Source organism: Trichoplusia ni, unplaced genomic scaffold, assembly GCF_003590095.1.
Source record: "Trichoplusia ni isolate ovarian cell line Hi5 unplaced genomic scaffold, tn1 tig00000921, whole genome shotgun sequence".
In the NCBI taxonomy this organism is placed as follows: domain Eukaryota; kingdom Metazoa; phylum Arthropoda; class Insecta; order Lepidoptera; family Noctuidae; genus Trichoplusia; species Trichoplusia ni.
The window spans coordinates 1-15,958 of record NW_020800077.1 but is presented as its reverse complement, the minus strand read 5'-3'; the positions used below and the strand labels follow the sequence as shown (position 1 = coordinate 15,958).

At 36.6% G+C, this 15,958-nt stretch overlaps 1 protein-coding gene across 1 annotated transcript; it reads right to left on the bottom strand.

Annotated features, from left to right (window-relative positions):
- Positions 1-2,318: 2,318 nt before the first annotated feature.
- On the bottom strand, positions 2,319-4,756 carry LOC113507185. The gene is made up of 5 exons (XM_026890047.1): positions 4,428-4,756; positions 3,123-3,596; positions 2,970-3,035; positions 2,793-2,879; positions 2,319-2,642 (listed from the first exon to the last, which is right to left on the bottom strand). The coding sequence occupies exons 3-5, from the start codon at positions 3,030-3,032 to the stop codon at positions 2,319-2,321; spliced, it is 474 nt and encodes a 157-aa protein (XP_026745848.1). The 5' UTR covers positions 3,033-3,035; positions 3,123-3,596; positions 4,428-4,756.
- Between the last annotated feature and the right edge of the window lie 11,202 nt (positions 4,757-15,958).

Sequence of the window (15,958 nt, the reverse complement as noted above, 5' to 3'; positions counted from 1 at the left end):
TCAAAATCTGATCTTGCCAAAATTTATAATTGAAGCAATGGGAAACAAAAATACTTAAAAAGACAATAAAAATAAAGGAAAAATTTCTAGGAAAAGGATAATTTTCTAAATAATGACAATAACCATAGAATAAAAATGACCACTTTACGGAAAAAGGAAGGGTAATGAGTTTGACACCCTATGTATGTATGTATGTATCTGAATCGGTTGTTAGACCGTAGCTCAAAAAGTACTCATCAGATTTTGACAAATGAGGTGTCGATTGATTCGTCTTAACACCAGGAGTGTCATAGGCTAGTTTTTTCTATAAAAAATAGGCTACTTTAAAAAAAAAGCCGATGAGACAGAAAAAGTTGCACTAAAATAAATTGATTTCTTCACAAATAACGTACTTGCATTAGTTTTGATTCAATGAGTATTGAAATACCATTTGGCATTACAAATATTACTTAAAATAAATAAAAAATAAAATAGCAAAGATTGAATAATTAGAAATTGTTCGACCTGCTAGCGCCATCTCTTGTGTGTTGACCGTATTATTTGGAATGCTCTAGACACGGTATTTGTCCTGAACGTGAAGTTTGAGTAATTGTCACAAGCCACCAAAAAGAGAAAAATAAAAATAAAAGTTATAAAAACTAAAACCCGACTACGGAAAAAAGCATCTGAAAAGTATGAAACAAGATATATTCCAGAATCAACGAAATACGGTAGTGAGCATCTCCAGGTTATGGCCGTAGTCGCATGCCATTGTAAGCACTTAAATAAGCACGCATAAATCATAACGGCATGCGAATACGGCCATAACCTGGAGATGCTCACTATACCGTATTTCGTTGATTCTGGAATATATTCTTGTTTCATACTTTTCAGATGCTTTTTTCCGTAGTCGGGTTTTTTGTGGCACGATGTTAGTTATACCTACATTAGCGACAAAATTTTATAAATTTTCGAGAGTGTGGTATTCAATCCAACATTGACCGAGACAAAGGAACTTCTGACACTTCTGGCAAACGGTGTTAACTTCTTTCCGTATTTTTTTTAAGGAGCAACGAACGCAGCGGTTTCTTTTAATTTTGTTTCTTTTGCTCCCCGCTCGATCTCTAAAGAATCTGCATAGATTGGAAAGTGATTATCACCATCTAAGCGGAGAAGAGCAGGAGGATTTATTAGCCGAGATAAGGTCAAATTTGGGTATTTCTGAGCCAGTTGCTCCGCCAATTTATATCTGAATTGCCTGTGGCTGAGGGGATTTGTGCTGTTCTCGCGATGTATGATAAAAATGTTCAAAATGCTAACATTTATTAGCCGTTTGAACACTTTCAAGTACCATTTCATCCCCCTTTTGCGTTCCATTAAGTACATGGACAGCATTTGATCTTTTAAATCTACACCGCCCATGTACTTATTGTAGTCGTGCACAACCACAGGCTTCAATATTTGTTGTCCTGCTCTTCTTCCAGGCAACATGTCCGCATTGTGGTAAGTCGACACTGTGGTTACTAATTTAACGTCTTTCCAGGATAAGACAGATACGTCACCACAGTGTCTACTTACCACTGCTGCTTTTTGAAGTTTCCTTTCGTTGAGAATTTGTATGTCCCTCGGTGTCCCCATTCTTCGCCTGTTCAGAGTTCCGATGACATCGGTCTTATTCAACTTTAAAAATCGTGTCAAAGTAACTGAATTATAAAAGTTATCCATTACAAGACAGTGACCTTTGTTGAGGAATCTTTGCATGAGCCTTAGCACCACTTTCGCACTTGCGCTCGTAAAGCCATACAAGGAGTCCTCCGCAGAGTCCCCTGTCTGTGGATATTTTTTCCCGTGTAAACCTCAAATTTGAGCAAATAGCCTGTAACCGCCTCGCAAAGTTCATAAAATTTGATACCAAACCGTGCTGCTTTTGTACGGATACACTGAATCCAACTCAAGCGTCCTTTAAAAAGCAGCAACGATTCGTCAATGCTTATTTCTCTGCGAGGCGTGTACATGCTATTAAACTTTTTATTACAATGGTCAATGATGGGTTGTATCTTAGCAACTTTACGATCGGAACCATGAACACTGATAGTATTGTTATCGACAAAGTGCAGGAAACGCATGAGTAGCCAGTACCGTTTTATACTCATAAGTTTACGAAAACCTGGCATGGCCAGGGTACCCGTGCTCCCAGTATTCACTCACACGTCCTGCGACCATCAGCGACATAAAAATCATCACCGCAAAGAGCTTGTACAGCTCATCAGTAGTGGTTTCTACCCAATCATTTAATCGAGAATGCGCCGAGATACCGTCCGGTAACTCGGATGCTTGCGCTATCGTTTGCCAGGCATACTCGTTGTCTGTGCCACAATACTGTTCATTATATCGTGATCCCAAACATGAGTGAATAGCTTCAGAGGATCTGTTTCCTTAATATTGGGACCTCGCTCGCCTGCCTGGGAATAAACTTCCGGTTGACCTCTAAATGTACTATAATCGCTTGACCAATTGAAAGATTCAGACAGCCTCTCGTGTTCTTCGGGATCTTCCTCAACATCTTCGGCTGTCTCTTCCAGGATAGCTCGAAGCTCCTCCAGCGACATAGGTTCCTCCTCTTCCTCACTGCCGAATCCACTCTTAGCTCCTCGCCTAATGGCCACTGAGTATCTACAAGAGTAAATTGCCATTTATGATAATTCTTTTTGATAATGTGACAAATATAATCATATTCATTTATAATTAATCAGAGGGAGAATGCGTGCAAAACTCTAAAAATAAAAAGTAAAAAAAAATTGTTAAATATCTACCTCGGAATAAGACATATCAAGGTCATGAGGCCTTTGATTAGGCTGCCAATCATAATCGTCGTCATCGGGAAAATGTCTTCCGGTACCCTACAAAGATGAAAATTGAAAAAAATATTTACTTGTTAGAATTCCCTGATTAACAAAAATATTTGATACAAATATTTATTAGCAGCATACCACACTTTTTGAAGTGCTGGCTTCGGGAAGCCCGACGTCGTCAATAATTCGGTCTGGCTCCATTACCTACGGTTATTTAGGATAGATTAGTTTTTTATTTATTTATTTATTTCAATGATGACAGAATGAAAGAAATAAAAAAAAAATCTGTACCAGTTAGTCAATTATGCCATTTAATAGTTTATTGGACGACGTAGATCTTGCCTAGTACCTTCTTGTGTCCACGTAGAGAAAATGAGTTAATTTGATTAAGAAATCAATTTTATTTTTGAAAATAAAAACATATTCTTCTTGGAATGATCTGATCAATGAATTTAAAAAAAGAATCAAATTAAAATTAAGAATTTATGAGCAACATTCGTCTGGGGGATAGTGATCATATACACTATAACCACATTTGCACCAGAAAAAATTTGATAGTAGAAGCCGACGAATTGTATTTCTACTCATGATGACACGGAAGTGCCTTATGGAGTTATTAACTTCCGTGTGGCAAATATGACAAATATTTTCCCGCAAGAAATGGGTTTCCTCCCATGGCCACATACACTCTCCTTTATAGCAAGAAATATAGTCGCGTTTATGCAAAAACCGGTCAAGATCCAGGACCACAACCATGATGAATTCCTAAAAAGAAGAGAAAACCACTAATGACTTATTGATACTTTCTGATATTTATTGCTTTCGCTTTTATAATATTATAAAGTTAAGATAGATACGCGAGAAAAACCGTGTGCAGAAAAATAGTTACGAAAACTTGGACGAAACCATATGAAACGCTAGTAGTTTTACGTGAGCGAAATCGATTAACAACACCAGTTATTTTTTTTTTTTTATATCATGAGCATGTATAGTATCGTTTATTAGTAAAAAATATTGAAATAGTAAAATAATATTGTTTTTTTTCATCTCGTTTCATTCCATTCCATCTCATTCCATTTATTTAATAACAAGTGTCAATAACGCCATAAAATGCGCAATTTATTTCATTGTCGCTATATACAGTTTACACTGCAATTATAATATATAGTTCAATATATCAATGGATTCAAACAAAACAACATACTGTACAAAAACATCAAGACTGACGTAACATGACGCCATTCGATTGCGTCATCTGCGTCACGTAAATGCAAGCCCTATTATGAGAATGTGTGCGTGCATTTTGCATGACCTTAGAAAATGTCAATTATTTTTCATATTCTGATAAAAAATGTACTAAAACCTTTATGCAATTCGAAAGTTAATGAAATTTCCTTTATAATGATATATAATAACGACATTTTTTTAAGATAGATGCAAATATAAATCGATAAGAAAATCAAAACATTGACAGAAAAAACATCGCGAGAGATTTGATCGTAGAAATATCACAAATCAAGTTAATAATACATTTATTTTCAATTGTTTTATGTTCTACATAATATAAACAAAAGCAAAATAGACAAGAATACTTACAGTTGTTTATTTTCGTGAGAATCACACAAAAGGAATTTCACCGGTCGCACGTGTCACCAGAATGCACTTGTTTTTACTTGTCGATCCCATTCCCATGACGAAATCCATTCAGTCTAATGGCCGCCCGTGACAGATTCATTCAGTACGTTTTCGTTGCAAAAAAAAATTTACCCAAAAGTCCAAAGAATAGAGAACAAAATCGCATTTAAAAAGTTTGTTAGTTTTGGACGTGGATCCACGCTTAGGCACACGAGGGTAAAGATTTTTCGAACGTGGATCCACGTCTAAAACACACGAAAGGTTAAAGGATGTCCACATTGTGCTGATATGCGGAACTTTGTTAACTTATCCGCAATGCCTATGAACATTAGAAACATATCCACGGACACAAAAACAAGTATACAAGAATATCTTTAATATTTGTTTTTAATAGGGAATTACGTTCAAATCATATCAGTATTGGCACTTCATTTTATTTGATTTAAACTTATTACAATACTGAAAACATTTTTTATTTGTTAAACTATGTAAATATTTTGAAAACAGTGATGCGAATTTTGTGTTCATGGAATATAACCGGGCCGTGGCAGTACTACCTGATAAATAAAATATTGCGAGAACAGTTGTACGACAAAGAACTCAAACAGTATCTTCCTAGAACAACACTTTGTTTGTACAACATACAAAAAGCTCTTTCATAGCTGTGGGCGTCACTTGACAACACTTTATTGATTCCACAAATACTTCTTTTTTGTTTTCTGCGTACCGAATATGGAGCAATATTTAATTTTGTGTTACAAGCTTGTAAATATTAATTTAGCTGTAACATGAAAAATCATTATCGTTAAAAAGTGTTAAAAGAGGTTAACTCTACCAAATTATACTGCAAATACATTAGGTTACAAACAGAATGCTTTGCATGCAATTTTTTTTTGAGTTTTTGGTAAAACCAGAATTTGTATGAAACTTTTTTTTTAATAGTTGGATAACATTACTTAAATTGAACTCTACACCATAGACCATCTTTTAATTTTCTTCATATTTTTTAAATTATTTACTAATATGACAATTATCATAACAGTTAGGCAATGGAAAATTCATATATATAGTTTATTTGAGATAATAATTTATCGTCTATCATAAGCACCAAGATGAAGCAACTTCCTCAAAACTTAATGTTAGTTCTAAGATGATTTATTGTTTACTTAAACGAATTTAAGATTTGCTTTGCATGTCTTCCTATGTATGACTTCCTTCATAAGTCCCAAGGAAACAATTTAAAAGGTTATGAGTGTTCATTTAATGAATACTGTCAGTAAAATTATAATAAAGAAAAGTATAGTTAGTCATAGTTTAAACTGGTCATAAGTAATGATGTCAAAATAGAGGTTGGAATGAGAAATGTGAAGGATGGTGACAGCCCTGGTGTTGTGTGATAACTGGCGAAAGTCAACAGGCGTTAGATAACGCGGGGCGCTGCACGCTGGCCACCGCTAAGCTAACTCTATCGTTCAAGATTAAGGTCGTCTCATCTAATGTCACACGCTGCGCTCAAGGGTATCACTCTTTATATGTATTCGTATTCAATAGTCAGTAGAAAATAGCAATTATATTCGTCATAGAAAAGATTAAATGCGTCATAGTTATGTAACAATAAATGTCCATTGTCAAGCCTATAAAAACTATACAATGACGTCAAGACAATTCGATTTACAATAACTACGTGTATACCTGAATAATACCTACAATCATTTATTGAATTAGACTCAGGCTTCATGTATATTGGCAAATTGTATTTCAAGTCGAATATTATCACTAGTCCTTATTTTAACTGACTTGGCTCTCAGTCAATAAACACCTTTTGAACTGTGGCGAGTACGACGAGCGTACGTTCGTGTGAGCTGTTTATATAGTAAACGAAAACAATTGAGGGCTACCTTGCGAATGTTTAACAAACGGTGTTGCGCAACAAAAGGCGAACAATGGCGGTCGGGGTGAAATATTGCCATAATATCGGACGACAATCGAGATCGGCTCGCAGCTCTCTCACATGGCTTGCACTTGCGTAAATAATTACAGAGGCATGATTAGATCATTCCGTTACCTTTGCCAATCCACCAACACACTGAAGCGATATGTCAATTATAAATGACTTTGAATCCTTTACATATCGACTTTTAAAAGGGCTGACTAAAAAATTAAGAGTCCTAAATTGTTGAACAGTCGGAAATATTAATTTATCAAATTATGCCCATTCCGCCTACTTGAAATTGACAAAGGTAGGTAGTAATTTTTTCTATTTTTGGTCATGAACTATTAAACTTTATTCTATCAACGGAGGCGTATCATATGGTTCCTTACAGCTCTCAGCTTTATAATCTTAAAAAAAATATGACTTCCCTAATGGGTTTCGTTGTACCTAGTGTTCCCCGTAAAAGTATCATACCGAAATTCTGAGAAACTATTCGAGTGTTGCAATTGCCATGAGTTGATTAAAGTTTCAAGTGTTTCTGTCTGTGGACGATGAGTCAAGGGATCACGTGGCGGCCGATCCTAGTTACGAAGCTGACAAGTAATGTCCCACATGATTAATTTATTGTTATATTTCGTCACATACTTCCGCGTCTGATAGTTTAGTTAAGCATACGATTGTCTTGAATTAACTCGCTCTTGTATATTTTCCACCGACGTATGCATACGACCTTCAATCTTTTCCGCAATTCGTAATCTTGTTGTGAGATGTTCTGGTATACGTCGGTATAAACTTATTGTGATGGTTCAAAACCAGAAGCGCTAATACACTAGGCCGCACATAATGTGACATGATTAATGTTAATTATGTACAACAAAACACGGGGGTCGAGTAGAGAGAGGAGGGGGGAGGGGTGCGTGCGTCGTTGTCGAAAAATACTTTTCGCATATACAAGGTCGAGGTCGCTTGACTTCCTAGATCGGCTGCGAGCGACCTCGCGACAGCCGCGGCGCGCCACCCGGCGCCGCCAGCCGCCGCGTCCTCCGCTCGCCCCTCAACTCCACATAAACATTAACTTTCTTCCATATTTATGTGTCTAACAACCCCTCTAGATATATTTGAATATGCTTTTAATGAGTCTTCTAACGAAAAGCATCTCTTTTATTTATTACAACTTGAAATTTTTCGCGATTGTTTTTATGTAACTATATCTACCTACCTATTATGATGTCATAAAATTTTTCATCCTTGAACAAATATTTTGCTTCTACAAATACGTTACGTAAAAATGGTTATCTTATATTTTTTTATCTGATATAGCTTAAATATGATTTTGGCAGTTCCTCATCACGTTGCTTAACATAACACCAGGGACTGAAAGGGGTTACGGTATAAGGTTACGCTACCGGTATAAAATAAGTGTACCTTAAAAAAATAAAAGTTAGGGTATACCGCTATTTAACCTTTATGCGATATCGGTACCGAAAAATATAGCGTTGACAGTTGCGGGACGTGGGCGAGGGGTGCGAGGCACCGAAAAGGGTGGTCAAGGCCAAGGCACGACCGTGCGCGCCGGCAACAATCCTGTTTTCTTCGTCTTTCCATCTTTTTCATACCTTTATTTAGTAACGGCTAAGTACTGCTAGCGAAATATACCTTTTTATATTGGTACCCAAAAATTAAGGTACCGAAATAAAATTAGGTATCCAAATATAGCGGTAACAATTTTTTTACGGTATGACGTCATACCGTTATTTAAACATACCGTAATTTTCGGGTTATTCAGTCCCTGCATAACACTCGCAAAATGTGTATGCGGATAAAAATATCCAGGGTCAGGCTCAAGGTCTCGCTGCTTTTCTGATTAGGCGATAAGAAATACGACAGTCAACGCAATTTCATACTTCTGCGTACAACAATACGCTCCAGTTCAGCTTATGAAATAATATCTAAATAAAAAAACAATAACGGTACTTGCTGATATTTTTTCGTACAAGGTCACATTTAACACGTATGAAAAACACTGCAGATTATGTTCTTGGTCTGACGTACGTATGGGGTGATAACTTTTTCCTGTATCAAATAAATTTATAATTCATAGGAAATACCTAGGTAGGCATGTGAATTCGTAATCGTATATTTTAAGGGAGTTCTCTTTTATTTACCACATGAAGATCCGCAGCACTTAATGATCAAAAGTTTAACAAAAAACAGTTCAAATCATATCTGAATATTTCTAACTCATCATTTTATCATATTCCTGATATTTCGTAGTGCTGGGTCTCGAGTCCGTGCAGATTTATCGGTTCGCGGGCAGTGGTGCCAGTGGTAGCCAGCGCCCAGCGGGTGTCAGCGCAGGCCAATGTCATGCGACCTTGTGATATGACATTGGCGCGACACGGACGCTTCCTGTTATCTCATTTACGATACTTCTCGCCACTCGCGACCGGCATTAATCATTATTGGAACAAAGAATGACCACTCACGGTAATTGTAATTAACACGCGTTGACCTTGACGAACTCATTATCTCGGCCACCTCGGTCACCATACTATACTACGTCACAAAGGACTTTATTAACTATGTACATAAACAGGAATGTTTTCCTCGATCTTACTATATATGCTTAACTTGAACTCGAACAACTAGGAAGTTGTTTTTATTCATACTCATAAAATATTGAGATTACTACTTATTATTGTGATACAAACAGATATTAATTTTGTACATATAGAAACCTACAATACAAGAACCGGGAGGTTACAAGTTATAACTAATATGTGGCTAAATTATTTTAGCATAATGGCATGACAGCTATGATAATTAATTTTACTAACCTTGGTAATAATGTATTACATTTCATTTTGTTCTAGGTAGGTATGGAATATCGAATCTGTTTTATCGGTACAATGCGTACAATGATTTATACAAGCACTATATGAGAACTAGCCTTGAACGATGGTATGTCGTAGAACACCATAAACGTTTGTCTCGGATGAACCGAAGGCCAGATAAGAAATCCAATTGGAGTGCCACGTGCCTGAAGGTAACGGAATAAACCAGGGAAATAAAACAAATACAGTATAGGGCAAGACGAGACGTCATAGTAATAAAGAGTGCGCAGTGAGTACTGCGCAAACATGTTTACCGACGCGTTCTCAAAGTTCAAGGCCCTGCTAGTGACCAATGTGAAACATTGTACTTTCATGTGAAGGCTCATTCAAGGACTACTTGTTTTTTACACTCTATTTTGAGAGTAGTCACGGGCCTGACAAAAATATGTAATAATTAATGTTTCTCGTAAACATTGTGCAATTTCTATTCCTAATACGTTAAAGCAATTACATTGATAGCTTTCAAAATTAATGTAATTTTTTGGTGAAGATTCAATAATTGCCAATTGCAATGAATGCTAAAAATAATTTAAAGATGAATACCTTAATCTGCTGCCGCACTGCAAACCTTTTCTGAGATTAGAAAGATGACTCTTCTTCTAGTAAATAAGACCAACAGTTGCAAACCTAGCTGCCTAGAACCTTTTTAGTTAAATGTTTAAAATCAGCAATACCCGATGAAGAAAACTCAGAACAGTTGCATAAATGGGCAGGTGCAGGTGAAGTGCGCCGCGCTCACCACCTGGAGTCAACTTTCAAGTAAACGTATGTAACCTCGTTTCAAAGAAGTCTGATAAACGACTTCCAGGTGTTGTACGAATCTGAAACATGATATTATTATATGATGAGTGATCACGTGGCCAGTACTTATATTTGTTTCGAATTTCATTTACTTACGAGGGAATTTAGATCACTTCCACGATTTGCTACGTAGACACTTGTTGGCCCACGTTGACGGTTTCGTATGGAAATGGAATCTATAATAAATTAAGACGCAATTAACGTAGATAGATGCATACTATCTAGGTACGTGTATATTAGACTAATACATACGACCTATTGTTTAAAACGAAATCACTAAGAACAATTATCATTTGTCGAACAAAAATAAAAGAGATATCTGGTTTTAACAAGTTTAATAAGAACATGTTTATGTGATCAATAAAAAATCCTTTAGCAACCGAATGTTTTCCGCTGATCCATCCTTATTGTGTATTTTAAAATGAATTCGTGAAAAAAATTGAAGGTCAAACGAACATTAGTACCGGCCTTGGTTTCATTTCAAAGTCTAGAGGTGATCTCAGTCGCGACTTACAACAACTTATTTAAATTACAATGGTTTTATGTTGTAAAATAACTTCATCTGAATAAATAAAAAAATATTAGGCGAATGGCGATTTTCCACTAAAATGTCTACTATTCTAAAGAATTACAATAACAAAATATTAATTACGAAATATTGGAGAAACACCCGACAAAGATGGAAGTAGAGGTTTGAATACAAAATCTTGCAAACTGATGAACCAATTTTGATTTAGTTTAGTTTTTACAATATTGTATGAACGTTTGAAAAAACGTTACACTGTTTTTTTGTGTGGCTCTACGTTTCGTTACGTAATAGTTGTAGTTGACAAACTATGATAAACTAAATTTAATGCAATTTTCCCAGCGCGTGTTTCGTATCACAACAATTCATTTTCAACTCAGTGTGAAATGAAGCCTTATTAAAATAAAGAAAATCTAAAGGGTGACGTCAGTGCATAAAAGCTTCATTTGATTCCGCAGACGCTCATGTCAATGTCCTATAAGAATTAACCTTGATGTTCTGCGATCAATTAAGCCCAAATTATCTGGGTGTCGAGAAAAATATCGACGAAATAAACAGGTTGACTTCCACAATAATATTTCACGGGCATACTTTATGCCTTTTACCTTCAGGACAACCTTTAAAACATTAGCTATTATTAAATTTGTTGTTTAAAATATTGAATCTAATTGATCTTCTGACATTGCATGGGCAGACTGCCTATTAACATCACTATAGGTTGCCTTCATGCAAGCAGGTTGAGGTCAGCAGAACTCACCGCAAATACATGTCCAACCAGCGGACGTCGGTTGACATCTTTTGTGATTTGATTTATGGAAAATAAATTATGTGTAAATGTGTACTTACACCATGTAAGCATTCAGTAAACTATGAAATATATGTTATTATAAAGAGATAGGCTAATTATCAAATAATTAGGGGTTTGGATGTCACGTTACGGAAACCTGACACCGAGGCGTCCGCTCACGAGGTGCGCGGGCGCGGGTGACGGGCGCCACTGACCCTGACTCTTGAAATAGTCTTCCGCATTAACGCTGAGAGCAAAAATATCGCATGATTTTGTTTCCAAGGCCGTCCATACCAACACCCCCGCCGTACCTTAAATGGATTTAAAACAACCATATACAGAATTGTCCACAATGTCTGCCGCGACGATATTGTCATCGCCTATCATTCTTATATTCTTTCGTTAACATAAAAATATTTATAATTGGATTAAAGCACTCTGCTTACAACTTCCTTCTGCTGTTCTCAATACAACAAGGTTTATGTAAATGTGAACAAACAAGTGAATGCCAGGTTTAATACCTAAGGGATTGTCACGGACTGCAAACCTAGTTTGATTTAGCCATCCGCAGCAAATTGAACGGATTGTATGTAGAGAATACATTTATCTATCTGAGGATTAATTGTAGGTCTAACTTTAGCTGTTTGGTGAACCAATTGAATCAACAGCAATTATGAAAGTTGTTAGGGTGTCTCTATCGCTCTAAAAGCAGTTCATATAATTTCGCAATTGAATAGTTGTGTCTGATAAAGATATTGATAGCAACAGCTGTGATTATTAAAAGGCTACGATAAATTATAGTTTTAAGTAGTACTAAATGCGAATGCCACATAAAGACCTTCATGTGACTGTGATAAAACCTTCGTGAGACCTTTCTAAATAAATCTACTGACATTGTACGTTTATCGCTTTATGAAGCTACTTTAATTTGCAACAACTGATATGTTTACTAATCATGTAATTACGTAAAATTTTATCAAAAATTCAGTCTTGTACCAAAGGGCAATACTTGCAGTTGCATCTTTGAATAAGAGAGGAGAAATTGTGATCTAAATATCTGAAACAGATTTTTCCACGTTAAGTTTCATGGAAGATAGAGTTATAGCAGTAGTTAATTAGTTGTTAATATACATTAACATTTCCACCAAACTGCGTCAAGACCTTGTGTTCTATTACTACAGTGTTATTAGCTGCGTATGTACGGTTGTAAATCACTAGAGGATAGGCAGCTGTAAACAGACTGCCCACTCGCTGCAAAAACCAATCGTTTCTAAAAAGTCCGCCTTGAAAAATAATGACCTTGTTGAAAAAGCACTGCGAATATTTCAGTGCCAAAATAAGAAATAAAAACTACATAGTTTTTTTTTTTGTAAAATTTTAAATTAAGATGTAATATCTTAATTTAATTTGTATTTTTACCCAACTGAAATTCGTAGACATTTCTTTGGATCATTCGATTTCTGTAAAAAAAAAACTGTGCAAAATTACTGAAATGTATGAATTGTTTAAAACTAGTAGTTGTTAGTCAAGCAGTATTGAAGCAAATGCACTAACATTAGGTAGTTGAAATGTAACTGAAATTATTGAACCCACGCTCTAATCTATTTAACAGGCCAAAGAGCAATACGGATGTGCTTGGAGGTCGCGGTGACGAGTAACCTCTTCAATTTGATCATGACGTGTAAACTTGTATAGGAAGTAAATTACTTATAATCTTCATTAAAATTGTATGCCAATGAAAAAATACGGGCAAAAAAATCAAACCATGAATCAAGTAGATACATTTTAAGGTTTTTTTTGCGGGTGGGAAATCATCAAATTACTGCTTCCGCTTTTGGGTTGCGTGGAAGGGAGTGTCAGAGACCTACTAAGCCTAACCATGTTCCTTCCTTTGCCCTGCGTGTACCTGGACCTCGGTAACCTTTTCGGGAATCCCGCTGCCCGGCAGAAGTACTCCAAAGAAAATTGGCACGTGGACGCAGAAGAAAGAATAAGGTTAAATTGACTAGAGAAATGAGGCAGCTAACTGAAACACGAAGATTTTCAACGAGGAAAGTGAGTCGGTGGCACGTGTTACACTGACCAATTAACTTGTATTTTTAAATTAGCTACTATATATACCGCTTGGATTAAATATGATTGCAGTTTATACTAGGAAAAGTTGTTAGGATTGTTACAAAGTTGCAGTGAATCAAATCCTAAAATAGATGATGAAGTCTGAAAAGAAAACATGGTAGGTACACGCGTCATATGTATTCAGATGTCAGTCAATAATCAGTTTATTTTCGCTCTGTTGTTTTCCAGATTAGTCTGATGACTGAAGCTGGTAGTCGCCAATAGCGGCCAGAATATTCCGATTGCGTGTTGTTTTAAAATGAAATAGGTTAGAGCGAGAGAAACTGAACCATTTTTGGAAGCTGAATTGTATTGTTTAGGTACGATTGGAATATTTTTATTACGTCCAGTACCTACTCCTTGAGTGGATCTCATGATTGCAACGATCACGTTGCGGCGACATGGCGGGCGCACGCAGTTCGCCACGTGTCTGGCCGATAACCGTTTCTGCGTCGCAATCAACATGCTTGGTTTAAATAAACTGTGTCTTTGCCCTCTGCAAGGCCCTGGATCAGTGCATTTCACATTCTGACTAAGAAAATCATTGTGCATTTGACCCTGCGTCGACCGGACATCGTCTACAAATGTGGTATCAATAAATACTTCGCTTCATTGGATCTGAATCCTTTTGGCAACGTTTAAACATATTATTTTCGAGTTAACGTGTCAAATAAAAACAAAATGTATTTTATCAGGTAAATAAAATGTGACTAAAATACGAGAAAAACAAGTTTGCATCGTAATCCTCAAATAAAACACTTGTTTTCTAACGTGCGTGCGTGTTGGGCTCGCGTCAGACTGACACACGACAAAGCAGCTTTCGGCAAAATATTTAAATATGTTTGTTTAGACGGGATATAAATTGCCTGTTGAAATATAGCTCCGACTTCTTAATCGTTCCGTTTAAAAAGATATTTAAAAGTTTCTAATTCTGTAGTTCTGGCATAAAGACGGTCGTTGCGCCCGACATGCTTGTTTCTGTTTCCAATTTGTCATCCGCTGTAAAAAGTGATACAAAAAGACGATGAGCAAAGTAAGGCAATAAATCGGAAAAATTCAAGTATCGCGGTACGAGCGTGAAATGCGGGTCAGCGACCGCGAAAAAACACCTCACTGAATTTCGCATTGTGCTGAAACGCAACAAACTGTAGTTTTGATTCAAGAGTTACAGAATTAAGGTCAAGATACTATTTGCGAAATCGTGGACTAGAAGTATCAGGGATATTTCTTACAGGTAAGGAATTCTGGTGGGAAAATGCTCACCCGGACCTAGACATATCTTTGAAAAGAGTGTTTTCAATCGAGTAGGTAGGAGTACAGTTAGAAGAGAACTATTCGCTAAAAGACAATATATGTATAGGTCCAGTTTACAATAATTACGTACTATTATTTCCATGACATTAGCAGAAACTAATTTCCAATTAACGACGTTTTCTGAGCGTTTATCGCGCAGGCAGCGATGCGTGGCCGCGCGGCCCACTGGCCTGCTCCACATCTCTGATGATTGTATGTAGATTTTGTAAGTCATAAGTCAAGCCGCGAGAGTGCGATGACAGCATCCGTCCGTTTTCTCCGCCCATTGTACGCGGTGTCTCCTCGACGCACGCGGACTCGCCGCGCCCTGCCACGCGCCTTACTCAGAGAAATTGAGGCGATATCACTTATAATACGACCACATGTACTTTCTGTCCTAGTGGCCAACAAAGATGTTAACTATAAACCCGTTTCCAGACTTGCTGCTGTTTATTAGTAGTTTACCTTATATTAACTTTTTAGACTTGGATCTCTTGTAAAAAAAATGAGAAAGTCTGATGACGGAGAGGCTCTTTTTATCTCGCTCCTACGTACTGTTTTTTGAGTGTTGTTATGTTTTGTGTTCCGGGTAAATTAAAACCTTATCAACTAAGACGTAGGTTACGTACACAACACTTACGTATTCACATTGTCGATGACGTTAAAATTTTGATTAATACCTGTGGTAAATTAAGTATTGTGTTACTTACATACGTACGCATGCAAGTCTTCTGAGTTATACTTGTAAATCGGTCATCCAAATTCAAAAGGAAGAGGTCCTTTCTCTTCGCATCTGTTCGCCCACAGCGTGAGACTGCGCTGTCTCCGCGCGCCGGCTCGTAGCTGCCTAAGAAAGATTTCTCTCGCGTGCCCGTATTTGGATTCAGGTCATGTTCAACTTACCCAAACACACTCTAGTTTATTTATGATACGAGGTGAAACATAGATGAAAAAATACTCTTAAAATGTGCATGAGAAAATAGATTTCACGACCAATTATCAACAGTGATCTTAAAGTTTGGACTGCTAATGATCAAGAAGTGTGCAATGTTTAAATTATAGGTTTTTTACTAAAAACTCTCTATAAAATTGAAGAACTCATTTTAAATGTCTAATTTTTTTTGCGTCGTAAGTTGAAAAAGG